Source organism: Panthera leo, chromosome A1, assembly GCF_018350215.1.
Source record: "Panthera leo isolate Ple1 chromosome A1, P.leo_Ple1_pat1.1, whole genome shotgun sequence".
Lineage (NCBI taxonomy): Eukaryota > Metazoa > Chordata > Mammalia > Carnivora > Felidae > Panthera > Panthera leo.
Window position 1 is genome coordinate 63,636,152 of NC_056679.1, and position 27,504 is coordinate 63,663,655.

The following is a 27,504-nucleotide window of genomic DNA, read 5'->3' on the forward strand; positions in this document are numbered from 1 at the left end:
TATAATTAATTGAGTCAATTGTCTCAGGATTTTGGATTTACAATTTCCTGGCTCTTAAAACTTTAATTTTTATTGTTTTTCCCCAGTATATACCCATATGCCCTTGAGTAATTATTAGAAAGATAAATCAGTAGAATATGTATAGAATATCTCTCAGTCAGCCTGGAGAAAGACAACCTAATAGGTATATTCTTGGTAGTCTTATCCTCTTAAAAGTGCCATGTCTTTGAATATGTTAATGCAGCAAAAGAAAGGTCCAAAGCAAGCCTGACATAATTATTTTTAAAGGACTCTTTGTTGCTGTTGTTGCTGTGGCTAATGTTGTTGTTTTCTGTCTATATATAAGATGGACATTTTTTAAATTTTTATGTATTTTTTAAATTTTTTTTAATGTTTATTTATTTTTGAGAGCCAGAGAGAGGCAGAGAGAGAGAGAAAGACAGAATCTGAAGAGGCTCCAGGCTCTCAGCTGTCAGCACAGAGCCCGATGTGGGGCTCGAACTCACAAACTGTGAGATCATGACCTGAGCCAAAGTCAGACGCTTAACTGACTGAGCCACCCAGGCGCCCCTGGACATTTTTTTTTTTTAATTTCTGGAGTTTGGCTAGTTTCTATCTAAATATGGGTCACACTTCATTGTTTTCCTACCACTGCCTCTACTAACTGATTAGTCACTTTAGTCTTCATGTTTCAGTTATAGTTTTGATTATTGTTTCAGAATGAGTTGGTCTTGTTTCTCAGGTACACAAATTGTTTTTGAGTTCAAACTCCAGTCTCTGGCATTCCCATCTACCATTTCTCTGTCATTGTTTTATCTTTCTCTTTTTCCCCCAGGGCTGTGATTCAATTACCACTTGAACTTTTCACTGTATCAGTTTTCTTGCCCATGTATTTCTTTGTGGTTGGAAATTCTGCTACTGCATGTTAGTTTTCCTATAAACCTCCTAATCTCAGGCATCTCCCATTTTGCCATTTTGTCATTTTAACTTTGTTCTATTTCATAAATGACTTGCCTTTCTACACATTCTTCATAGTTTAAGTACTTCAAAGCAATTTTCTAAATATTCCTTCTGGTTCCACAGTTAAATCTTTTTAAGGGATATTCCTTCTCCCTGAGTCTTTATTATGAGAACATGATGTTCCCTTTCCCTTTTCTACAGCATGATTTTTAATTGTGTGTGTGTGTGTGTGTGTGTGTGTGTGTGTGTGTGCGTGTGTGTGTGTGTGCTTTCTGTTTTATTTTCCCCACTCTCTTTATCTAGAAGGTAGTGATGTTTATCCAAAATCAGGATCTAACATCAAAAAATAATAACCATTTTTCCATTAATTTGTTTACCTTTGAGATGAGCTACTTTTTGATGTAAACTGGAGAGCAAGTTGATAGACATAACTCCTCCCAGTGGCCAGCAAGCATTTATTGGAACAGCTCAACTAGGCTAAGTTGAAACCTGTTTAATCTGTCTGCTTCAAGGTACCAAACATGTTATCGTACTCAGCATGGACATATAGTGGGGACTGGGGTACTCATATAAAAATGAGTACTTATTACAGGTTATACATGTTACTGCTTTCTGATGAGGAATTCTAAAGGAAGGCTGTATTTATTTGGATATTAATTTTTTTATTTCAGTTTTTTATATAAATCCTAGTTAGTTAACATTCAGTGCAATATTGGTTTCAGGAGTAGAATTCAGTGGCTCATCACTTATATTCAACGGCCAGAACTCATTACAACAAGTGCCCATCACCCATCCAGCCCGTTCCCTATCCACCTCCCTCCATCAACTCTCAGTTTGTTGTCTATCATTAAGAGTCTCTTAGGTTTGCTTCCTTCTCTTTTTTTTTCCCCCTTCTCCTATGTTCATCTGTTTAGTTTCTTAAATTCCACATATGAGTGAAATCATATGCTATTTGTCTTTCTCTGACTGGCTTATCTCACTTAGCATAATACACTCAAGTTCCATACATGTTGTTGCAAATGGCACAATTTCATTCTTTTTGATGGCTGAGTAATATTCCATTATATATATTATATATATTTACATATATCACATTTTATATGTATATACACATTATATATGTATATATACCATCTGTGTATATATATCATATATCCATACATATACACATATATAACATATTATATATATTCCGTTATATATTATATGTATACACCACACTATATATATACGTGTGTGTGTGTATATATGTATACATATATATACATATATACACACACACACAAATTATATATACACCATCTCTTTTTATACATTCATCAGTTGATGTACATTTGGCTCTCTCCTAATTTACATATTGTTGATAATGCTGCTACAACAGTCAGGGTGCATGTACCCCTTTGAATCTCTATTTTTGTATCCTTTGGGTAAATACCTAGTAGTACAATTGCTAGATCATAGGGTCGTTCTATTTTTAACCTTGTGAGGAACTTTCATAATGTTCTCCAGGATAGCTGCACCAGTTTGCATTCCCATCAATAGTGTAAGAGGGTTCCCCTTTCTCCATACACTAGTCAACACCTGTTGTTTCTTGTGTTAATGTTAGCCATTCTGACATGTGTGGGGTGGTATCTCATCATGGTTTTGATTTGTATTTCCCTGATGATGATTGATTGATATTGAGCATTTTTCATGTGTCTATTAGCCATCTGGATGTCTTCTTCGGAAAACTGTTTATCCATGTCTTTTGCCCATTTCTTAGGGATTATTTGGTTTTGGGGTGTTGGGTCTGATAAGTTCTTTATAGATTTTGGATACTAACCCTTTATCAGAATGGGCATTAATTTTAAATAGCCTGTTGGTATAGTGCAGGCCACTTGTTTATCAGTAGTTCCCTGTTTTGCTTTATAATCTCTCTCCATTTTTCCCTAAACTTCATTCAAATTCCATTGTACTAATAAATAGCAATTTGTAACATGTGGAAGAGAAGGGAAAAGAAAAAGAGGCTGATTTCATGCTAGGGTAGTGGGGGAAGCAGCAGAGGGAGAGAAGGATTCTGGGAAACTTATGTGATTAAGCTCTCATCACTCAGATAATGATTTGCTTCTAGCACCTGTGTCATACTGCCTCCCCCCCCCCCCCCCAGCAAGGCTTTCTTGAGGGAACAAGGCCCAGCAGGCCCCTAATGCATCATGTTCTTTTATTATAGCTACTGTCTCCTAAGGAGGCTTCACATTATGAATTATGTGGGAGTGGCTAGTCTCTGGCCCCTCAAGAAACAGGACTGGGACAATAGAGGAACATTCTCTGGGATGCTGCAAGAGTGACTCAGAGAATAGGCTATGGAGAGCCAAGTACCATCTTATATGGTTTTTATAAGGAGGAAATTCTTCTGTCTTATGAAATAAAATATGGATAGGATGACTTAATTGTTCTTATAATCCATATATTGAGTATCAGTTTTAACGTTTGGTGTTGTTCATGTTGTTTGTTCTGTTTTCCTAATTTCTTTCTTTCTCTTTACTAATAGGGTCTTGGGTCGGACTCCATTATAGACTATCAGAAGCTATTTAAAGCTTGATCAAATCAGCATTAAAATGAACTTCATATTCCTAGAATTTGTTACCAAATTCAGGAATGTTTAGAAATGACTCATCACTTTTATAAGGAACAATTCTGGGAAAGATAAACTACTGCCTGAAAATGATTTTTTAGTTTACTTTTGTATCTGTCCTATGTTCACTCTAATACAGATATGAGCTCTCATATTACAAACATGTTGCCAAGCCCTGGAACTAGAGGATGATTAAGACAGACATGCTAGTTGACCTTAAGAATTTACAGTCTAGAAGGGAGTTACAGACATTAAACACATCCTTGTGAATTAATTACTTAATTACAGTGATGATACATGCATCCCAGAAAACGAGGTATTAGCAAGCAATAGCTGAAGTGAGAGCAAATAACACAGGAGATACCCAAGCTGGTGGTTGTATTAGTTTCCTGTGGCTGCTGTAACAGATTACCACTGAGAAACTTAAAACCACAAAAACGTATTCTCTAATAGTTCAGAAGTCTGAAATTCATATCACTGGGCCAAAATCAAATTATTGGCCAGACCAAACTCCCTCTAATGGCTCTAGGGAGAATCCATCCCTTGCCTCTTCCAACTTCTGGAGTTTCTAGGCTTGTGGCTGTGTCACTGTGACCCCTGACTTGTGATCCCACTGTCATCTTCTCTTACTTCCTTTAGAAAGAAATCTCCCTCTGTCTGCCATTTAAGGAGATATAGGTGATTGCATCTGGGGCTCACCCAGATAATTCAAGGTAATCTCAAAATCCTTAAATGAATCATTACTGCAAAAATCTTTTTGATGTTTAGTGCAGCTGACTGAGGAAAGGGTCTAAAGGTACAGAACTTTCCAGGCAGGGAGGATGAAGTGTGTAAACCCTGAGAGATGTGGCAGAAATCATTTAAGTGACTGAGAAAAGATAAGAAGAAGGGAAGTAAAGAGAGTGAGGGAGAGATTGGCCACATTTTCCCAAAGGTGTGGAATCTCTAAGTCATCTGGGCCAGAAATACCCCTTCTATTTGGACTCTGGAGACTATCAGAAATGTCCTGTATTCTGTGTATGCATATTTTTCATATAGTGAGTCAGCCAAATGTGTTTCTGGGGTATATACAGTTGTTGGGGATCTAAAAGTCCCTGGGCATGTATAGTTCTGTCTGTGGAACTAAGTCCAGCTGTTTTCTGCACAGCACAACTGAGTTTGCCAAAAAATAGCTGGAGGAGAAATTTTCTCATATATGCAAGTGGACACATTAAATTCTGTTATGCAAGTGGACTGTTTTCTCAGGACTGTGTGATAACAGAAAGTTGGCTATGGTCTAGTTAAGATGAAGTATGGACAAAAAGCTTAGTTATTTCCCCACCTTCACCTCCTCCTTGTTCTTCATAATAACTATGATTTGAAACCTATCGATTTGTATTTTGAGATTCAACAGACCACAAAATAGAATTGTTGGACAGAACTTCAAGTTGGCCTCAGTGACAAGATTGAAACTGGAGATTAAAACTGACGTGTTAGGGCTCCAATTCTAATTGCTTTCTAAATACTAATTATTGCTGGGTTATTTTTGTTAAGAATGGCTATTTACAAATCTTCAAAACTTGAAATCTCTTCCATGGGCCCAGAACTCCAAGTTCTTGCTATTGAAAATACAAATAAAGTATATATAAACATTTTTATCCATTTAGTTCTTGTGATTATGCCTGGCTTTTATTAATTCCTAACTAATTTGTGCGATTATGCCTAAGATAAGAGCAGACGAGAAGTGTTCATAATAAGAGCTACAAAATGCAGACTTTTTGACCTCCTTGACAGGCTCCCATCCCTATCCAAAAATATATGAACAGTCCAATACATTCAAGACCATCAAAACATCAAGACCATCCAATTCATAGAACATTGATGATGGGCCTGTTTTAAACTTTGGAAATTGAATCTACCAAATAATTTCCTCTACAAAGCAACAAGCTACCTGTTTTTAAAAGTGATGGAAGAGAAAAGAAAATGATCCCATTAAATGTAGGATGTATAAATCTATTAGAAAACATTTAACTGTCAGTTAAAATGTGTCGTGCTATTACACCCACTCTTCCCCTCTCATTGGTGTTTATTTATTGGTAAATTGCTTGTCGTGTTCCTATTTGCCCTGTAGTACAGTAGAGACCATGCATGCAGCTCTTCAGACCAGACCTCTGCTTTCTGATCTATCTCAAGTCCCTTTGACCTTGACAGTCTTTGTTTATGGTGCTTCAATACATTATCCAGAGAATATATTCCTTGTGAGTGGTGAAATGAAATATCAATTAAAAACAAAAGTAAATTCAGGGAAATATTAACCATCTGCTCTTCTAAGTTCTCCAAGGCTACATTTTTCACCAAGTCAGATAACCAAGCCCCAGGAGAAATGCTTGTTCAGAACTAAAATCTAATATCACACGGACAGCTCTTAACAAAGATTCATTTAAAAAAGGATCTTGTGTACCTCTTTGGAACCTTTGAAATTGCTATTGAAGATAATTTTGGTTGTATTGTTCATTGTCTGTTACTTAAGGACTCAAGTGCTGTGCTTGAGAGTTTAGGGATACCAAAAGCAAAGCAAAGCAAAACAAAACAAAACAAAACAAAACAAAAGTGGCTGTTGACATTTGCAAATACCACTTTCATTAACTAATAAGAGCTATTTGAATTCTGGGTTTCCTTTTAGCCTTTACCATCAAGAGGCTTAGGGCTAAGTTTTAGGCTGAAGTGTAGTGTCTCTTTACTAGGTCTTCTTTTATAATTGTCATCTGCCTCTCTTCATTATTCTGTCATTGTGCCCTTGTTTTATAGTGTCTATGCCTTTTATTTTAAGCTGTCTCAAAGGCTTTTCTGGAAATATACAGTACATAGGTGCAAAATGATGAAATAAACATACCTCTTCATTTGTTTTAAAACATGGTTCAGTTGGACTAGATGACCTCTAAGGTCCTCTCCAGCTTTAAATTTATGTGACTGTCACTAAAGACAGACAACAGATCTATTAGGCTATAGGCCAAGAGCTGAATGCCAAGTACTATATTCCTGGAATAGGTGTATTTCTTTTTGAAAGCAGAGTGCTGTCTTCAGCAACCTGCTAAGTACCCACACAGTCTTATGGTGATAAAACAGGAGAACTGATTGCTAAATAAAAACAAAAACCAAGCAGACAAAAGATCTCGGTTAAAATCTTTTCACTCTTAAGCATCAACAAAAAAATAAATAGAAAGGAGATGAGCTTAATTATTTCTTTTGAGGCATTTATGTAGATTTAAGCAATGAAGTTTAGCTTACTGGGTACAGCTAATTCAATGAAATTAGTCACATTTGAATATTGTCACAGCCTTGCTACCACATTAGCATTAAGTATGATTAAAATTTATTCTGTGTGCTTATATGGGTCCCCAAAGAATCAACCGTCAACACCTTCATGATAAACTAGCCCTTCATAGCTTTCAGGGAAAGTTTACATTCAGGGCAGGTGGTTGGGCTGCTGCTTAAGAGGAGAACAAATCATATTTTAAGATTCTATTTCCTGTTTGTATGAATTTGGAACACAGGAAATTATCATTGTTTACTTTTGCTAGTAAGATGAAAATCATTTAGATTACAGGAAATGCTAGATACTAGGTACTAAAAATTTCCAAAGGTGATTATTTTCCTTATGGATAACTGACTTGTAATGAAAAAACCCAAGCTATAATTTGAGAGCTGTATTTGAGAAATATAAATATTATTTTGTAGCAAATAAAATTTCCCTAGAATAAAATAGATTATGACTGCAAGGATAGAGGTTTAAATGTAAAGTCTATTGATTAATTAAAGTTCAAGGGGAAATTTGTTTTCATGCAGGTAGCTTCCAGTTTCTTTCGAATACTCTGTAGTGGGGTGAATACGGTGGCCCTAGGAGCCTAGTGGTGGTACTAGTAACCTAGTATAGTCTGAGATTCAGAGGTTCTTTCTCTCTGATTTTATTATGGTATCTATTAGTAAGAAGTACCTAAGTGTTTCATTTGGATGATACGTTGGTAGTCTTAGATTATTGTATCTTGCGCCTAATTTTAAAGTATTTATGATGCAGTTGATAGTTTTATATCTGAAATTTAATTAATGTTGGTGTCAATTACATTTAAAAAATACCAGAACGGGCTGTGTAAGATTCTGGGAACTTTTAGGATTTAGTGATGTCTAATACAAGTTTGGTTAAATGAAATTTATACCCTAAACAATTTCACGTCATTTTTTTGGCTCTAATAGTATTTAATTTATTAGTACTCAGATAATAACATTTTACTTTCATATATTGATAGCAAACAGCGAAGGGAGACAGAAAATCAGTACAAAATGATGATTATCAGCTATCATAAATCCATGAAAGATAGCTTGTCTCTTACTAAGAAGAATTTAATTTTGAAATGTGTGCCTGGGAAACAGAAGTTAGTATAACATTTCATAATTCATATAACAGTATGTGCAATTGATGGTAGTTAGAAGTGATCATTTTAAATTTGACAGTTACCTTGAAGAAAGTGAGGATAATTAAACAAACCAAAGGTTTATTAATACTTGCTTTGAATTTTTAAGTCAAAAATTTTAAACCATAAAAACAGAGCTTTTGCTATAATTAAGATATTGATCTTTTCTTGGTAAGATTAGGGAGGGGTTAGGAGAAAAGAAATCATGTAAGGAATGTACTATTTTTTTTACATGGGGGGAAGTTTGCTTTTAATACAATTTTTATCAGGTAGTCAACATTTGTCGAAGTGATAGCCTTCAGAACACCATTGGTTTTGCATGTATAGTCACTGGTTTCTCATGTGCAAATATTTTGCAAGTTCACACAGCTGCTTATCTTACAAAATATCTTGAAACCTGTGATTACCTGGCTAAACTGACAAGCACAAATACATGCCTTGCCGACTGGAGTTAGGCGGAAGATTGATTGATATCCATTCTTTAATGAGTTCTTACTTTCTTGCTTTTTCTAAACATGTTCGTATTTTATTTATGGCAGGGATCTGATAAACATTCTTCGTTGGCTACTATACAAAGCATGACGTTGCCTTATTAAAATAATGTTAACGATTGTTATCCATAAGGTATCAGAAATACAATATCTGCATCAGGAAATTAATTACCTATAAGTAATGATAACACAATAAGGTCTCTAAGATATATATTTATTTTGACTTCATTATTTAGGTTCAGAAACATAGATCTCAAATTTAGACATTATCTATAATTATAAAGCCAAATAAATGGTAGAGATTAACTTATAAATAGTTTGTGGCTCAGCAATTGAAATGAGATAGTGCAATCACAAAAGGTTTAATCATTTTGAATTGATTCTACAGATGTCTCTATTTTCTAAATCCCCTGTAAGCCTCTTACCTACAATGAAAGGTTAGCCCCATAAACCTGGCACATAAAATCAATCATATGACTTCTTTTCGTTCTGAGATTTCAAAGATTAAGACCTTCACTGTAGAAGAAAAGTGCTATACAGAAGCTGCCTGTACATAAAGCAGCAGTCAGCAGTGGTATTCAGTGTCACCCAAATATTTGACGAAAATTTACACACAAAAATACCAGTGCTACTTACTTTCACATTTGCTGCCAGAACCAGGAAGGGAGGCCCAGAAATGATTTGAAAGGACAATTTGTTGTCAAAGAAGAGGTTCATTGATGAATACATGTAATGTTCTTCCCAGACTTTTTTACCCAGGATGGCAACATAGTTACCAGAGCCAAAGACACACAGTGTTTTGCCTCCTAGATTTTAGGAGACTCAAAACTCTGGAAATTGAAGGAATTTTAATATACAATCACCTAACCAGGCATACAAAAAAAGTAGCAAACAAGCAAACAAACAAAACACCTATTACTACTGTTATTGCTAAACCACCACCACCACCACCACCAACATGGTCCCCATTCTCAGTCTTAAAACTCTAACAAAGATGGTGACATGTTAAAAAGAGAAAGTCCCTGATCAAGTGTTTTTCTCATTTCATATAAATTTTGAAGTTCTTATGTCCTGACCCAGTGAAGTTATCAAAGACTTCTCAGACCACTTGAAGTGATTTGTAATGCATTCCAGGGTCAGATTCCAAATATTTGTCCCCCAGAAATTATGTGAGCACACATCAAAATACCATACTTTTGATGTGCATCTGAAACAAATTCTGTGTTCTAAATAAAGTAAAATTAATACCAACTAGTAGGGCATGACATGAATTTCAAATAAGAAATGTTGGTAGAGTCTGGAGAAATGATTTCTTAATGACATACTGTGTGTAGATTTAATAACACTTCTTTTTAATATTTCATATGTTGAACACATAGAGAATTGGAATCTTGTTAATCATCATTTTAAAACATCTTTATAGAATGTAAATAACGTCAGTGCTTGCCTTTTTTCCATTTTAATGAAAAGCAAGTTTTACTTGGGGAGTGAGTATCCCTATTAAGTTGCTGTCATACGTTACCAGACCTGCTTAGAAGAAATCAGCACAGATGGTGGGTCTGCTACTTCTCTAACAAAAAATTGGCCTTTTTGGTGGATGTGTGTTTTATTCCCTTTTTCTAGTTGAAATGCAAGCAATTTTTCAAGTTGAGAAACCTCTATAGGGATCCTTGAAATGTTTTATCCATTACTTGTACATTAGAAGGAAAATGTGATTAATGATTTATTAAAATTTCATAATAAAAAACTCAAACTCTTTGTTAGAAAAATATTTATTTATTTAGAAACCATATTTTTGCATACAAAGGCAAGGCTGCAGGGAGTAAGTTTTTATATCAATCTAGGCTCCTAAATTACTAATTTAGTGATGACACCACCATTTAGACCATGTTAAAAATACCTGCGTGGATCTTTTATTTATACATGGTTCAGAGACAATTTGTCTATTGTATACATATTAAGGAAAAAAGAGCAAGGAGGTTTTTGATGTGTTTTATTTAGGTTGAAAATACATGCATTTAGTAAAATATTCAAACCTTAACTCTACAATTCGGTGTTTTTTGTTTTTGTTTTTGTTTTATTTATACAAAATGAGCATTGTTATGTAACCAGGTCCCAAATCAAGAAACATATTACTAGAACTCCAGGGAGCCCCTTCAGCCTTCTAGACCGTATCTTCTAGAGTAGCAGTTATGGTGATTTAGAACATTATTGACTCATTTTTAAACTTTTATAGATGGGGTAATAGAATATGTTCCATATCTTGCTTTTTTCATTCCACATTTAGCTTATATAAGATTTTGAGTATAGTTGTCATTCATTCATTCTCATTGCTGTATCATATATCATTATATAAATATATATATTTATATATTTATATTTATATATATGACCATTTATTTTCCCATGTTAATGTTTATGAACATTGAGATTGTGTCCAGTTTGGGGCTATTTTGAATAGTACTTCCCTGAGTGTTCTTATACCTGTCTTTTGGTAAACATTGTTGAGTATATCCCCTGGGCCACGGGATATGTTAGCTTTAAAATACATGTCAAGTAGTGGTTTACATTGGTTTATACTCTCACCACCAGAAGAGGCTCCAGTTCCCCCTGGTATCATCTGTCTTTTTCATTTAAACCATTCTGGTATGTATGAACAGCTATTGCATTGTGGTTCTCCTTAACCTTACAAAAACAGAAAAGAAGAACTTATTTTTAAAACTTATATTTCACTTGAAGTATCTTAAATGTCCTGCTGCAGACTTTTTCCTTATTTAAATAATAAATAAGAATAGTGATCCTGAACTATTCTATAAGACACTAGTTTGGAATGAGATTCTTGATCGATTGTATTTGTGATAACATTTATCTGTGTTATCAACAGTGACAGTTAAGAATAAAAAATGAGATATTCTTCAGATTAAAGTAACATGACATTCCTACATCTTTTTTTTAATGTTTATTTTTGAAAGAGAGACAGAGCATAAGTGGGAGAGGGGCAGAGAGAGAGGGAGACACAGAATGTAAAGCAGACTCCAGGCTCCAAGCCATCAGTCCAGAGCCTGATGCAGGGCTTGAACCCACGAACCATAAACCAAGTAACAGTTTACAGTTGATCATTGAAGAATGTGGGGGTTATGAGCATAATCAAAAATCAACATATGACTTTTGACTTCCCCCAAACTACAAATAGCCTACTGTCGACCAGAAGCCTTACCAATAACATAAGCAGTCAATTAACACATATTTTGTATATTATATGTATTACATACTAACTATACTTACAGTAAAGTAAGCTAGAGAAAAGAAAATAAAAATGTTATTAAGAAAATAATTAGGAAGCAAAAATATATTTATAATATTGTATTTATTGAAAAACAAAATTTATGTATTAGTGGACTGAGGGAAGTCCAAACGTGTGTTGTTCAAGAATTTACTGTATTTAAAATTAAGATACAAGACTAACTTTCCATTACTCGCTTTGTCTGTGTTTCTAGAGAAATAGGAAAATATTTTTTTAATTAAAAAAATTTTTTTTTTTATTTTTGAGACAGAGAGAGACAGATACAGCATGAGCAGAGGAAGGGTAAAGAGAGAGAGGAGACAGATCCTGAAGCAGGCTCCAGGCTCCAAGCTGTTAACACAGAGCCCGATGCAGGGCTCGAACTCACAAACTGTGAGATCATGACCTGAGCCGAAGTCAGATGCTTAACTGACTGAGCCAGCCAGGTGCCCCCAAACAGGAAAATCTTAAAGCACACTTGAAGTCTATTAGTTTCTTTTCACCCCACCAGCTGGTAATATACAACTGTTCTTTGGGATCTTTGAGGAAAATAGTACATTCTTTCCTAATTATAAATAGTAAAACTTTTGAAAATGCTGTAGTTACAGAAAAAAAAAAAAAAGAAAGGATCAAAACAAACAAACAAGCACTTTGCACCAAGCTAATTGTATCCCAATTTATCTTAGTTGATTTCAGGAGTTTTGATTAATAATTTTTGAGTGATTGTATTTTGGACCTCATGTTCCCTGGATTCATACCCTTGCTGCACACTTAACAAAATGTTGCCTTTGGGAAAGTTACTTAACCTATTCAGATCCTAGATCCTCAATCTATAGAGTAGGAATACTTACAGTATAAAAATTATATGATGTATTAATCTGGGTTCTCCAAGAAGCAGATGCCAAAAAGGGATTAAACACAAGAGGATTTATTAAGGGAAATATCTATCGGAGTAAATGGGGTGGACACTGAGTAAAGCTGGAAAAGCTGTTAGTCATGAAGCATGTATGACCCAGAGTGAAGGGGATGGCAAAAAGGTTGAGTGAAAGCATTCTACCATGTAGTGCAGCCTAAGAAAGGTTAACAAGGGTTTCAGGGAATCCTGAGACAAACTTGGTCACCAGAGGAGCCCTGTGTCTTCTAGTGATGGCCCTGCTTATTAGCTCTGCTGCACTCAGTCACTGGTTGGGGGCAGATGCAGAAATAGATTTCAGAGCAAAGCCCATGTACCTTTAAGCAATTAAACTTCCAGTACTTTGAGGTCTATAGGCACATTCTCATGACCACAACAAATGATTATCATGTGAATAAAGTGACAGACTACAAAGGAAGTATTTAAAACAATGCCTGAATGATAAACATGCATTTGTCTATTTATGTGTTCATATTACTCATTATTGTTAATAGTACATTAATAAAGCAGCCACATGTGCAATCTGCTTGAAATATTTTGAAGAAAAATATAATAGTGCTATAGAGGAGTTAAGAAAAGCTTAATATTTATATTTTACTCAATTCCTCCTAAGTAAAAAATATTATTACACGTTAATAGATTTGTGGGCTTGGTTTCCTTCTACCACTGGTTATTGGCACATATTGACAGTGTCTAATGTATACTGGAATGCATAACTCTGTACCTTCTATTTCTGCCTGAAGAAGTGGGTTCAAGGTTGTTTTAAAATAAAAAAGATTTATTAATATCATTATTTTTGTCATGTCCAATTGATATTATCAATATGAAAAAGTTCCATCATTTCTGTTTACATTTTTTTTAAGTTTATTTATTTATTTTGAAAGAGAGAGCAAGAGCGAGCATGTGTACAGCAGGGTAGGGGCAGACAGGAAGAGAGACAGAATCCCAAGCAGGCTCTGCACCATCAATGCACACCATCTCCTGAGCAGAGATCAAGAGTCAGACACTCAACTGACTGTACCACCCAGGTGCCCTCCACAATTCTATCATTTAATTGGAAGGATCTAGTTAAGAATTGTTTGATCCACTTTTATGAACTGGTCATTGTGTATGCAAAATTTGGGGTAAAGCTGGATATTCCTTGAAAATTCTTTTGTGTCGCCATATTGTCAACAGTGGAATCTCCTTTCATCTTTTCAAAGAGATTCCATTGCTGTAGAAAATTACAGACGGTTCATATGGATAGTTGTGATAGTCTGCTCAAATAGAGGGAAGAAAAATTATATTAAACATATGAAAATGTTTGTTGAAAAGTCTCTGAGACCACTTTATTATGACTTTTATTTAAACAAACAAATTGCTCAGAGGAAAGTCTTAAGTGGAGAGAGTATGGAATGTTCAGGGTGTGACCTCCTATCTCCTACTTTTCCCCATTTGTGCTCTTTGCAAATAGAAACCTAGTTATTCTTCCCTGTGTGTGTCATTCATATGCCTTTGCCATTTCTCCTGCTGGGATGTCATCCTTTGCTCTGGAGTTTGCGTTAACTACGTCATCTAGGACCTATTCTTTCCGTAATACTTCAAGGGCTAACACAAGCTCTAACTTCTTTAGTGTTTCCCCAAGTGTCTTAGTCAAGATGGACTTCTCTGAATGCTCAGTGTTTACTACCTGTGTTATTCCTACCTCTCACTTGACATACACAGTTCCTTCTAGCTATCCCCATAGCATGCTAAACCTCTCCTTCATTCCTAGGATCGTGACTGATGAATCTAAACATGTGTATGCTTACTAAGTTGATACTGTGTGATTATCATTTTGGGAAGATAGTAATTTGCAATGACTTTAACCACCTATACAATCACCCCATTACATACAACACAATTTACTAGACCCTTGTTTAGGTATACGTTGGTGAAAGCTGATTGTGTTTTGTCTACTTGCAAAATATTTTGTCAGTTTAGTTGTTTATAATGTTTGTAATTTTGACTTGTGTGGTTAAAATATATGTATATGTATTTTATATAAATATATTTGTATATGAATACATATTTAATGTAAATACATATTTATATATACATATATATGTTTTATGTAAATACGTATTTAATTACATTTAATTATATATATAATTTCCTGATCCAATATGTAAAAGATATTGTTGGGACTCATTTGCATATTATATAAAATGAAGTAAGTTGACTCAGATAATATGGATGCAGACATATGTGTCATTCAGCAAGACTTGGTAACAAAGTGAAATGTGTATTAGCTTTCTTTAGTATATTGATAAGTGATGTTAAAACACAATCTTTGGTTGGGTCTTTTAGAGAAAAAACATTAGAGTAGTCTATATTTACATGCTAAGCATTTACCAAAAAAAAAATACTGTAGCTGTGCCAGGGTATATTGTCATGTACCCTTAAAGGAACAATATTCTGAACTCAAATATGTTCAAATAGTTATGGCAGATCATATTGTGACCAGGTTACTAACTCATATATCTTCCACTTTTCATTTTGTTAGCTATACTCAGCGTGTGGTTGGAAATGGAATCAAAGCCCAATCTGGAAATCCCGAAGTCAAAGTCAGAGGAACTGATCCTGTGATAAATCAAATTATTGATAAACTAAAACACGTTATTCAGGTAAGTGATTGAAACTCTATTTATTGGTATAATCAATGGTAAATAATAAGTGGTCACTTTCCATTACATGTGATAAATCTGTTAATCCTAATAGTCCTATCTAAGAGTGAGTATTGGAATAAATTATTTGTATCTAGAGTTTTAGAAATATTCAAGCGATTTTCATACAGAATCAATGTACAGTAGTATTTCAATGGAGGGCAGTCTGTATCTGTGAAAAGGAGACATAGCCTCAGCATTTTAGTATGTGATGAAAATCTCAGGATAAGCTTCAGCCCAGTGAATAAGCTTTAGACATGGAGTCTACTGTGACAATTAGAGGAAACAAAGAACAAGTAAGTCATTTGCAGGCAACTCTCTGAGCCTTGCTGTGAAGATTTTTGTTCCATTTTCTATAAAAGTTATCGTAAATGAATAATATGCATTTTTTGTATTTATTTTCTGTATCATGTTTTACATGTTACCTTATAATCTACTTATAATCTATAATCTGGTTGTTTATGAAATACTTCTGTTTTACCTTTAATAATATGTCATCAAGTGAGTATATACTGCTGTTTTTAACATATAGCATATGAAGCATGAGAATTTCTATCAAAAGAACACTTCACTGAACTAATCTTTTAGTTAGAATCAAATATTATGTTACATGCTGTGAAGGCCACCCTCCATTCTTCATTTGTTGGAGTTTGGGGTAAGAAGGACTATTTTCTAGTTATTAGTCTTTTTATAACAATCTGTACATATATTTTCATTTTTCCTAAGTAGAACCTTGGATGGATAGTTGATTCTTATTTCTAATAACTAACATAACAAACTTAAAGTACTGACTCTATTAATATTCAAATATTCTAGAGTCACTGGTATGCTTTTCATAGTTGCTCTGCAAAACCTAAGTTTATGTAGGGTCTGTTCTTAGGATTCCATTTTTATCAAAGTCTGTATCTTCATCAAAGGAAATTCAAGGAGGATATCAGGGTCTGTGTCCAACATGTATCCCGTCCAGGAGGCAATAATGGTATTTTGCTTATTCTATGACTGGTGCGTTGGGGAAACAGAGCTCTCAGCCTGGATGGCAGAACTGAAAGTTAAGTGCCATTGAGAAAAGTGTAAGAGAAAAGTGGTGTCACATCTACTAGTGAGTTAACCGCACAGCCTTCCCTCAGAGAGACACTTCCCAGATAAACTAAGTCCTTTATGCTGTTATTACGCCAAGTGTTCAGACATTTCTTGGACCTCAGTGGTTGTGGGATTGTGTCAGGAGCTAAGGTGACACTGAAGGAGGTACTGTAGTGAGCAGTATGAACTAGACCATAGCCTGAGGCAGAATGGCTGAGATCAAGATGGACAAACCCTGTTGTCCTCAGAAGCAGTGATATTAAGCCCAATAGTAAATGTCGCTCAGGCATTCAAAAGGAGGAATTTTTGGAAACTTGATTTTTCATAAAAAAAAACAAAGAAGACCTCCAGGTGAAATTAGTCCTGACTCAGTGAGAACCAAATGGGGATTCAGGAAAATTTAGGGTATTATTTTAATTCTTGAATTTCCAGTGGCTCCGTAAACAATTTATTAGGAACTCGACACATAATTGTTGAGGTTTCCCAGGAAAGAGACCCTGGGACAGAGATATCTGTGTAGGAGATTTCTGGCAGCGTGACGTTATAATCACGAAAAAGACCGGAAGAAGTGGTGCCTTAAAGAGAGAGCAGTTGAACTTTATTGTGGTTGTAATGGAAGCCTCATCTGAATCCAGTAGGAATTCTGGAGGCTTTCAGCCTTTCAGTTTGGCCTGCGTTGGATGAGGAATTGGATCATTGGACCAGTAATTGGATAAAGGCTGCGAGGGTGGAGGTGGGTGGTATGTTAACTCAGCTCTGAATCACGAGCAGCCAACAATATAACCTGTGGCTGAAGGAACGAATGCCTTGGTCTAGCCAGCACTTCCTAGCATCATGAACCGTAATAAGGTGTGCAGATCTAGATTATTCAGAAATTCGAGTGTTCACTGGTCATAAAATCAAAAGAGCTTTAAGATGAGTTGGTTTCTCTCCTTGGGATATGGCAAAATTTTAGCGGTCTCCAAAGTGGGGTAAGCAGTCTCCAGAGAGTGTACAGGCTACGCCACTGGGGGGCAGGAAGGAAAAATAAAACTTCAGTGTATATTTATTCTGTCTCATCATGTTAATTTATTTGGTTGTAGGAAGGTGGGTAACACATGTAAGAGGGCAATGCACATGGCTATAGTGTAGAAGTATGTAGATATATATGTCAAGCAGGTGTGCATTCAATACATACATGATGAAAACCTGTTATAAGTAAAAGGGATGGAGCAGCTATATAGGAAAGAGTATACAGATATAAGTAACCATATTCTCGAGGAAATAAGTAGATATTCAAAATATAAAGGTTTATAAAACCTCTTAGGAAACCAGTTCACGGATATGTTGTCCATTCAGCCTAACATCACCATCTTCTTGTTTCATAGGTTTAAAGCCATATCCTTTTCAAGATGGCAGAGGGAAATAATCCCACTTTTTTTTTATCTCCTGTGTTAAATTGAGTCCCATTCTTTCATCTTTACATTTGTGAAGATCTCCAGTTATTCGTACTTAAGTTTTGTTCTAGAACTACAAGAGAATATCATATAAAATGCTATTTTTGAGGTCTGTCTTTTTAAAGTCTACTAGGATGATGATTGAAATTTAGATTTTTATTGAAGATAGAAGAAAGTCATATTTTGTACAGGTGGCATGAAAATATTCACACTTAATATCTTAGAACACATTCTTTCCTAAGGCAGCTCTCCTGGAGATGAAGGAACATTTTTGTTTTCGCTAGACTTATGACTATTGATAATATGTGTGTGCCCTGGCAAGTATCAAGGGACAGTTATAAAGACCTGACAAAGTGTCAGGTCTGAAGAGTTTCAGAACATTGTCTTCTATAAGTGATAACTTCTTAATTTTGGAATAGTGTGAGACAAAGGGAGGAAGTAGAAGTAGGAATATATTTCAAAATCTAATCTATGGATTTAGATCATCATTTATTTATGTTTGGCTAGAACTCAATCTATTTGTTATTGCGATGGATATTAAGTGCATTTAACAGTTAAAATGACATCTCTCATCATATGAATAAGTAAATGTTCCTCTTGCCCTTGTCCTTCTATGCAGATATGTGGAAATAAACCAGCCATATTTATTAGTAAATTGGCTCCATACAATTAGCCTCCAAACACCTTTCTTTTGGCCTGTCATTGAACTGTACCGCCTTTCCTACCCTGTAACCTCTGTAATTAGAGTCACTAACTAGACAAGTGGGTAGGAATTTTACTTTAAGAAATGGTACTTTTTAAACGTCTTAATAGCAAGTACAATAACTATAGCTGACAAATGTTATAAAGAAAACAAAACAAGATGAGGTGGGAAAAGGTACTTAAGAAGCATGTGTTTTTGGAGACCATTAAAAGGAGGATATTTGGGTTGGTGTTAAGGAAAAGAAAAGAATCAGGAAAATCTGAGGAACTGTGTTTGGTGCAAAAGGAATAGCACATACAAAGGACCTGTGGCAGAAATAGGTTTATTGTATTCAAAGAACAAACAGAAGCCCATGTGGCCAGAACAGAGTGAGTGAACAGGTAAGAGAGAGAGATTCTGAATTAAGATTTGATAGTTCCAGCAGGGAGTTCAGATTTTATCCTAAGTGGGATGGGAAGCCAAAGACTGTAGGCAGAGGATGATATAATATAATTAATGTTTTATAAGGGTAGTTTTGGCTTCACTTTGGAAATGGACCAAAAGTAGAAGAAGAACAAACATAGAGGAAGAAAGTAACAAAACAAAAGATTGTGGTGATTGGGACTAGAATAGGAAGAATGGCTAATATGAGAAGCAGGGAGATTTAGATACATAGGAGAAGGAGAGTTACTCAGGATTTGTTGATGGATTGGAAATGGGATTGAGAGGGAGAGAGCAAGGATGAAAACTACGTTGGGTGGGATGATAGTGTCATTAAGTGAAACAAGGAATTCTGGAAGTGGAACAATCTGGGGTTTAGTTGTTGGAGTTAATTGGAAGTTATGGCTCTGTTACATTTGAAATACATCAGACTCTCAAGGGGAACATCCAGGATTCAGTGGCAACCACACAGCAAGAGGTGCCCGTTGGGACATCAGCGTTAGATAATATGTAAGTCGTGGGACTGCGAGGTGGCCACCTTCTTGTTAGAGAATAAATTCTCAACAAAAACTGTTAGAGGATAGTATAAAATAGCAGAATCATATGAGAGATGTATATTCTGAAAGTCTAGGAAAGGAGAAAGCATTTATTAAATGTATGTGATACCACGTAGATAGAGAGTTGATCTAGGACAGACAAGGTATTTAGTAACATTAACTTTTCTTTTACTGAAGGATAATCAATGTCCATTATAAGAAATTGAAATGGGTTATTTTAGAAAATTTTCAAAATGAGTGGAAAATAAATAACTTATAACATACTTGTAAAACAATAAGCAGGATCAGGAAATAAGCAAGCCTTCTAGGCTCTTGCTAGACTTAATTATACATATAATTAGATCAATACTTTTACATTTTTGGTATAACCGAATGAGATTCAAGAGTACATTTATTTGGTTTTGTGTCACAAAGTACTCACCTAATAACACGTAACGTATTTGTTTCCATAAAATAAAATGCTCTGCAATGTGGTTGCTGGTGCCTGTATAATATTCTATCATATGGAAGGACTATAATTTTATTTAATCTAAAACTGAAGTTGGATATTTAGGTTGTTACCAATTTTTCACCGTAATAAATACTGCTAATAGGAATGTTCCAGATGTAAATTGTTTTATAACTGTTTCCCCTTGTGATATATTTCTAGATGCTATAACCAAGAATCTATTCATTCATAATTTTAAGTATTTTAATAAATATTGCTAAATTTTTATTCAGGAAAATTGTAAGAATTTATACATGAAGTGAAGCACAGGATATATGTCAACTTTCTCAGCATGTTGAAGGTATACTTGGGAATTTGGCAGTGATTACACATGGGTGGTAGGAAAATCACATGGAGTTCTAGAGACCAAAGTAGCAATCCTTTAGAAATGTTGGCTTGAACTGGTGTCACCTGTGGGTACTCCAAGTATGGCCAAAATAAATATTTTAACTAGAAAATAGTTTAGAGGCCCCTGGATAGCTCAGTTAAGCATCCAATTTGGCTCAGGTCATGATCTCACGGTTTGTGGGTTTGAGCCCGTGTCCTGCTCTGTGCTGACAGCTCAGAGCCTGGAGCCTGTCTCACATTCTGTGTCTCCCTCTCTCTCTGCTCCTCCCCCATTCATGCCCTGTCTCTTTCTCTCTCTCAAAAATAAATAACATTAAAAAATTTTTAGAAAATAGTTTATAAAAAGTTTCAAGGCTTCCTAGAGAAAGATCCTAGCAGACACAACTTTAATTTTATTTTGTTTAGGACAAGCCCTCTATTTTTAAAACCTAGAAGACAAAAAATAAGTTGCTCACAAGATCTGATATACATGGAGACTTACAGATTGTAGGTTGGACCTCAGGGATCTCAGACACTTCAAAGTCCCCTCCTCCTCTGTAAATCCTTCTGAATTGGGAACAAGAACCTTGGAGAAAAGAGGACAATCATGCCTGGCCTTCTGCCATCTGTGATTCTGACCCCTTTCTCTGGAGAAGCCATTGTGCTAACATGCTTCCCAGGGGTTTCCTACATTTTAAAGCCTGTGCTGCTTGAGGTAGACAAGCTTATACCTTTGAAAATTACCTGTGATGAGTATGGTGAGGAATTTTATAAAAGGAGAAGTTCTAAAGGGTTAACATGAACTTTCTTAGATGCTTGCATCAGACGAAATTGCCCTTTGATAATAGATTGTAAACAATACTTGATTCCTCTTATCGTGGCTGAGGAAATGTATGAAAAATTTAATTCAGATTTCTTCTCTTAGCAAATTTATTTTAAAACTTCTTGTTGTTCATATTGACTAAGCTTGTTTAGGGCAGAGTTGTCAGCCAAAAAATCACAATTTTGCAGCAATTTATCTTTAAATATTAAATAATATCTATCATTTTTCCAAAAAAGAAAAAAAGTGATGTCAGCAGTTAAAAACCTAACTGTTAAGCATGGTTAGTTATAAATGATAATGACCCATAGCTTAGAAATTACTTTACCTACTTTCAATGTGAAACATAAAAAGTAATATAACAATAATTTTCTATAATTCTTTTATTGCAAAACCAATAAATGCTACAGTGTTGTTAAAAGTAGTGGATTTAAGTAACATTTTACTTCTTCAAACCTCCTAATTCCAATACATAAGAGAATATTATCAGTTTCTATTAAATATTCATTTTTATAGAGAGACTAAAACTTCCTTGGAAATATGTCTTCATGTGTAAAATAAATTTGATTTTTAAATGTGAGAAAAAGCAATAATCATAACCATTTGCTTAAAACTACAAAATATATAGACATTTTATAATATGTTTTTCAATACTCATAACGTACTGGATTCAAGCAGAGATGAAGTCTTTTTTATTTCATGTAGGAAAAGACTGTGCTAAATTGCCTTTTTTTCTTTTTTCCCATTCTGTTCCTAGAATACCAATATGATAAATGGTAACTTTAGAGCTGTAATAGAGTGAGAAGTTCTAACTTAAAACTTAGTGGCAGTTATGACGTTAGTGTTTATATATACAAAAAATATATACGAGATGTTTAAAAACATTAATATGTCGAAGTTTCTGAATTCTGAAAACGGCCTAAGGTTTTTTCATTAAAACACTGACTCTAATACACATTTTAGAAACTTATTCTTACTGATAATAGCTTATAATAGTGATGCAGAACCAGTTAATCACCACTGATTGGTCAGTGGTATCAGGTGATTCTGTGAATTTCTTTCACTTCTACAAACTTCTTTTCTTGCTCTGAGAATTCACCACAGCACTTTGACTTATCTGTATTACACACCAGTGTCAGGCTTAATCATATTGATATTCCAGAAAGATAGACACCTTTTGATTTTACTTAGCTGTGCAGTAGTAACCAAAACACATTTAGTTATCTTTTGGTTCAGATGAAAGTATTTGAAATGTACTCAATAACTTGGAATGGTCATCTAATTTAGCAATTAGCTGGTCTGAATAAATTCAATGGAAGGTTGCTTTTCTAGAGTGTGTGGTATAATGCGCTAACTTTACTATTCACCATTTCATTAAAAAAAATCAACTGTCAGCATAAAACCAACCATTTCAATTAGTGTACAATCAACTGGAAATGAAAGGATTTGGGTTGGCCATTGATTTTTTTTTTACTTAAAGTGTATGTAATTGTTTTATGTTGGATAAAATTTTACTTTGTATTTGCTTGGATGCTGCTGATTCAATACATAAGAGAATATGTATTGGATATTATTATTATTACCTATTAAAATTTGAGCCACTTATCTACCAGGTTTTCCATTTCTCAAACATATTGCGAGAATTTTGAACACTAGAACTTTTGTACTTTATATTTTGGTGATTAGGTAAAACTAGAACCATTTATAGGCTAAGATCTTTAATCTTTCTGTTTGAAACATAACATGAAATATAATTTCACAAAATGAGATTCCAAATTCTAACCATCTCCCATAAAAATTTATATTTATTGCAAAAAATTGAAATTACCAGAATTTGAATTTTTCAGGAACTATAAAATGTCAAAGAACCAAAATAATAATAATAATAATAATAATTAATAAATAAATAAATAGCAAAGTTCCTTTTATTCAATAAAATTAACTGGCCACAATATTGCAGTATGCTAAAGAGCATGGCTTTTTTTTTTAATTTTTTTTTTAATGTTTATTCATTTTTGAGAGACAGAGAGAGACAGAGCATGAGCGGGGAAGGGGCAGAGAGAGGGAGACGCAGAATCGGAAGCAGGCTCCAGGCTCTGAGCTGTCAGCTCAGAGCCCGATGCGGGGCTCGAACTCATGAACTGTGAGATCATGACCTGAGCTGAAGTCGGGCACTCAACCGACTGAGCCACCCAGGCGCCCCAAGAGCATGACTTTTGAGTTGCCACAAGGCATGACTAGATTCCAGCTCTTGTAGATATTAGCTGTATGTCTATAGTCACCTTAACTAACATATTTTGTTATATAATCAAAAAAATAAAAAAAATCACAAGTGTGGTAGGATGTAGAGAAAGTGAAACTCTCAAACACCACTGGTCGAATGTAAAATCATGCAACTACTTTGAGAATTAGATAGTTCTATTAAAGGTTAAACATAGAGTTACCATACGAGCCAGAAATATTACTCCTAGCTGTATACCTAAGAGGAAAGAAAACATGTGTTTACACAAAAACCTGTACATGAATGTTTATAGCAGTGTACATAATATACATAATATATCATAATATACAGAATATATGATATATATGATATATGATATATGATATATATACATATATACATAATATACAGAATATATGATATATATGATATGAATATATGATATATGATATATATACATATATACAGAATATATGATATATATGATATGAATATATGATATATATGATATATGATATATATGTATATATATATACAGATATATGTGTATCATAATATACAGAAAGTAGAAACAATTCAAATGTTCATCAACTGATGAATGGGTAAATAAAATATTATATATCTATAAAATGAAACTTTGTTCAGCAGTTAAAAGTGATTACTATGGATAAATGCTACAACATAGAAGAACCTTGAAAACATGATAAGTAAAAGAAGACAGTCACAAAAGATCACATATTGTATGAATCCATTTACATAATAAATATTAATAAGTATATTTCAATATTTTGACATGAATTTTCATTTCTATATAGAACATTATTTTATACTGGCAATAATTGTATAGTATACTGAAGGCTTATCCTACGTAATCCTAACAGTTTTGCAAATACTGTGCTAAATAAAATATGTAATTCCTTTTTAACTTTAATATCTGAATGTCTGTAAAGTTTTATCAATTTTCCTGTTTTACTTCCTGATCCACTCAGTCTGATTGCTGCCTCCATCACTCCACTGAAATTCTCTTGCTAAGGTCATTGATTATCTTTTGTTGTTGTTGTTCAGAATCTAATAGCCTTTTATAGGTTGTTATCTCTCTTGAACATTTAATATCACTTATCTGTGCTATTGACTATATTTTCTTTGTTCTCACTCCTTTGATTTCCTTTCAAGCTTTCTGATCACTCTATCCCAGAATCTTTGTGCCTTTCTTTAATTTCTTTAAATTGAATTCAATGGAAGGGTTTTATAGATAAAGTTAAGGAAATATAAAAAAAATAACACACAAAAGAGAAGGAAATAGAAAGATGATGAGACATTAGAATTTCACTCCAGAAGATCCAAGTAATAAGAATTTCAGAGAAAATAACCAAACTAATAGAAGAAATTTATCAAATACCATTTTTTTTCAAAAGTAAGGAATCATGACTCCAAATGGAACCCACCAAGGATCCATCACAATCAATGAAACATACACCACACACAAATAATTGTGAAACTTCTGAATATTGAAGAGAAGATATCAAAATCTTCCAGTGAAAAAAATAAATATATATATACACATATATATACATATATGTGTATATATATATTTATATATGTGTGTGTAATGCATACAAAGATAGGGTTAGATTTATAGTTGCTTATCAACAGGAATCCTAGACAAAAATGCAAAAGCAATACTTTCTAATTATAAAGCAACTGATTTCTGACCTGAAATTCTATACCCAGCTAAACTAGCAGTCAACCATGAAGATAAAAAGATTTTCAGATAGGTAAGGATGCACATATACATATTTTATTATGCTTTTTGTAGAAAGCTCTTGGCAATGGGAGTAATAAAAAAAATAAGAATATATGGGGTTTAGGAAACTAAACATCAGATTGAAAACATCAGAACAGGGAAAAAGGTGGCTATGGAAGGGAATTTTATAAGCTAAAAAGGAAAAAATAGTAACTTTTAAAGTGATATGTTGGGGTCACCTGGGTGGCTCAGTCGGTTGTGTCCAACTTTGGCTCAGGTCATGATCTCGTGGTTTGTGAGTTTGAGCTGCATGTCGGGCTCTGTGCTGACAGCTCGGAGCCTGGAGTCTGCTTCAGATTCTGTGTCTCCTTCTCTCTCTGCCCCTCCCCACTTGTGCTCTGTCTCTCTCTGTCTATCAAAAATAAATAAATGTAAAAAGGTGAGATGTTGGAATGTATGGAAAAGATATTACTAAGTGTTTGACAGATCTGCTAAAGCATTTGAGAAAAAAAACAGGGTAGATACATAGAAAGATGTGATAGATTCAAGGCAGTTGATAGATACCATGACAATTATAGATTATAGGGGAAAAATTTTACAGAAAAAATATAATCATAATAAGATATTGCTCTGAAGTAAATAGTAGATTTGTAGATACAACTATCACATTAATAAAAACCTTGCTAAAACTATATTAGTTGGATGGGAAAAAGAAATGGGGAGTTGGTGGTATAACATAGAAAATCGATAAATATTGCCAAGAATTGACATTCAAGAAACAGAAAAACTGCCTATTTACTACAAGTTATGTAGATATGTAAGGTTAATACCAGAAAAATCCATCAGGTTGATTACTACTGCTTACAGGAGCAGGAAACATGGCATATAAAGTGCTTGGGCTTAGGAATGCTATTTTTTCTTAACATAGACCTTTTGGTACTACTCAGTTTTCTATTAGATATGTTTATTACTCTGATAAATATAAACATGATTTTTCAAATGAAAGGGAAACCCTACATCAGAATTTATATGGACCTGCTTGATCTCATCTTCCATGTCTCAAGCCTCATTAGCTAGTTACTCCCCTTTTCTACACAAACCTGACATCTAATCTCCCCACAGATGTACTCCTTAATGTTTCAGTTCTTTTCAACTGTTACTTCTCGGTGTTTCATCCTCTCTTAAAAACAAGAGAAAACAAAACAAATTGTTGTAGTTTTTAATTGCAACAAAACAATTGTACCTATTTTTTTCTTTGTAATTCCTGGTTATCCATCATGTGTCAGTTTTTTTCTGACAAAGAACCTGTGTGCTCCTGTGTTCTCCTTGGCATTCTCTGACTTACGAGAATACTTGCTTAGAAAAGAAAAATCAAGGAATTAAAAAACTGGGGTATTGGATGGTATTGACTGTGGCCTCTTTCTCTGTATCCAAATATCTTGGTTAGTTTGCTATTTTTTATTATTTCTGACCCTAACCTTTGTCTTCCTATTCTGACTCTAGTGTTTTGGGCTTATCACACAAACATTGCTAATTTTTTAGCTTAAACTAGGCTGATCTTCGTGCTGGTAAAATGAGAAACCTTTCCTCTACCTTTTCTGCATGTTAATTCAAGTTCATAGTTCAAACACCCTCACTGAACTCTGAATTCCTAGGGTCATAATAGTTTATAAGGCTTCCCAAACAGCCCAGATTTTCTCCTCTTATTATTCACAGTTTTCTGGGCCATGTACAGTCGTCTCCTGGCAATGGCCAGAAATTGACTCCAAATACCCCAAAGTTTAGCATGCAGAAAATAATTCACCTGATTTTCTGAAGCACTCTTTGGCCATCCATAAATTTTAACTGGCTTATGTGTACTCTCAGCTTTCTGCAGGTATGTTAAGAGTCTGTAGTGGCAGACTCAATAACTGTACTCTGTAATTACTTAACTATCATTTTATGAATGTGGTTTGAAGATGTAATCCGTCAGTGCAGAGGAGTTTCAGGATATATTTCTTGCAGTTCAGAAGCACTTAACCAGATGGCCCCCTATAGTTTTGGAGCAGTTAATGCACCTTGAAAGTAGGCTGACAGTAGCAGAATATGGTCATGGGGGATTGACGGGAAAGTCTCTTAGGCACAGGATATTGCAGTAGTGAAATAAATACTCCAAAGAGATTTATTAACAACCAAACTAAGTAAAAGTCCTATTTGTAAAATTAAAATATGAATTATAATAACTTTAAGAACTATGATAACTCTTATGAATATAAGTTCTGCATTTATTATGTATTTCACATTGCTATAATGGAAGCTTAATCAGTTTCATTAGAA

At 34.3% G+C, this 27,504-nt stretch overlaps 1 protein-coding gene across 1 annotated transcript in view; it reads left to right on the forward strand.

Moving 5' to 3' along the window:
* The window catches only part of GPC5 (glypican 5), a 1,402,048-nt gene that overhangs the window by 450,057 nt on the left and 924,487 nt on the right, over window positions 1-27,504 (forward strand). Inside the window, exon 6 of the mRNA XM_042928851.1 lies at window positions 15,234-15,354. Within this exon, the coding sequence (XP_042784785.1) occupies window positions 15,234-15,354 (121 nt within the window). The remainder of the gene's footprint in view (window positions 1-15,233; window positions 15,355-27,504) is intronic.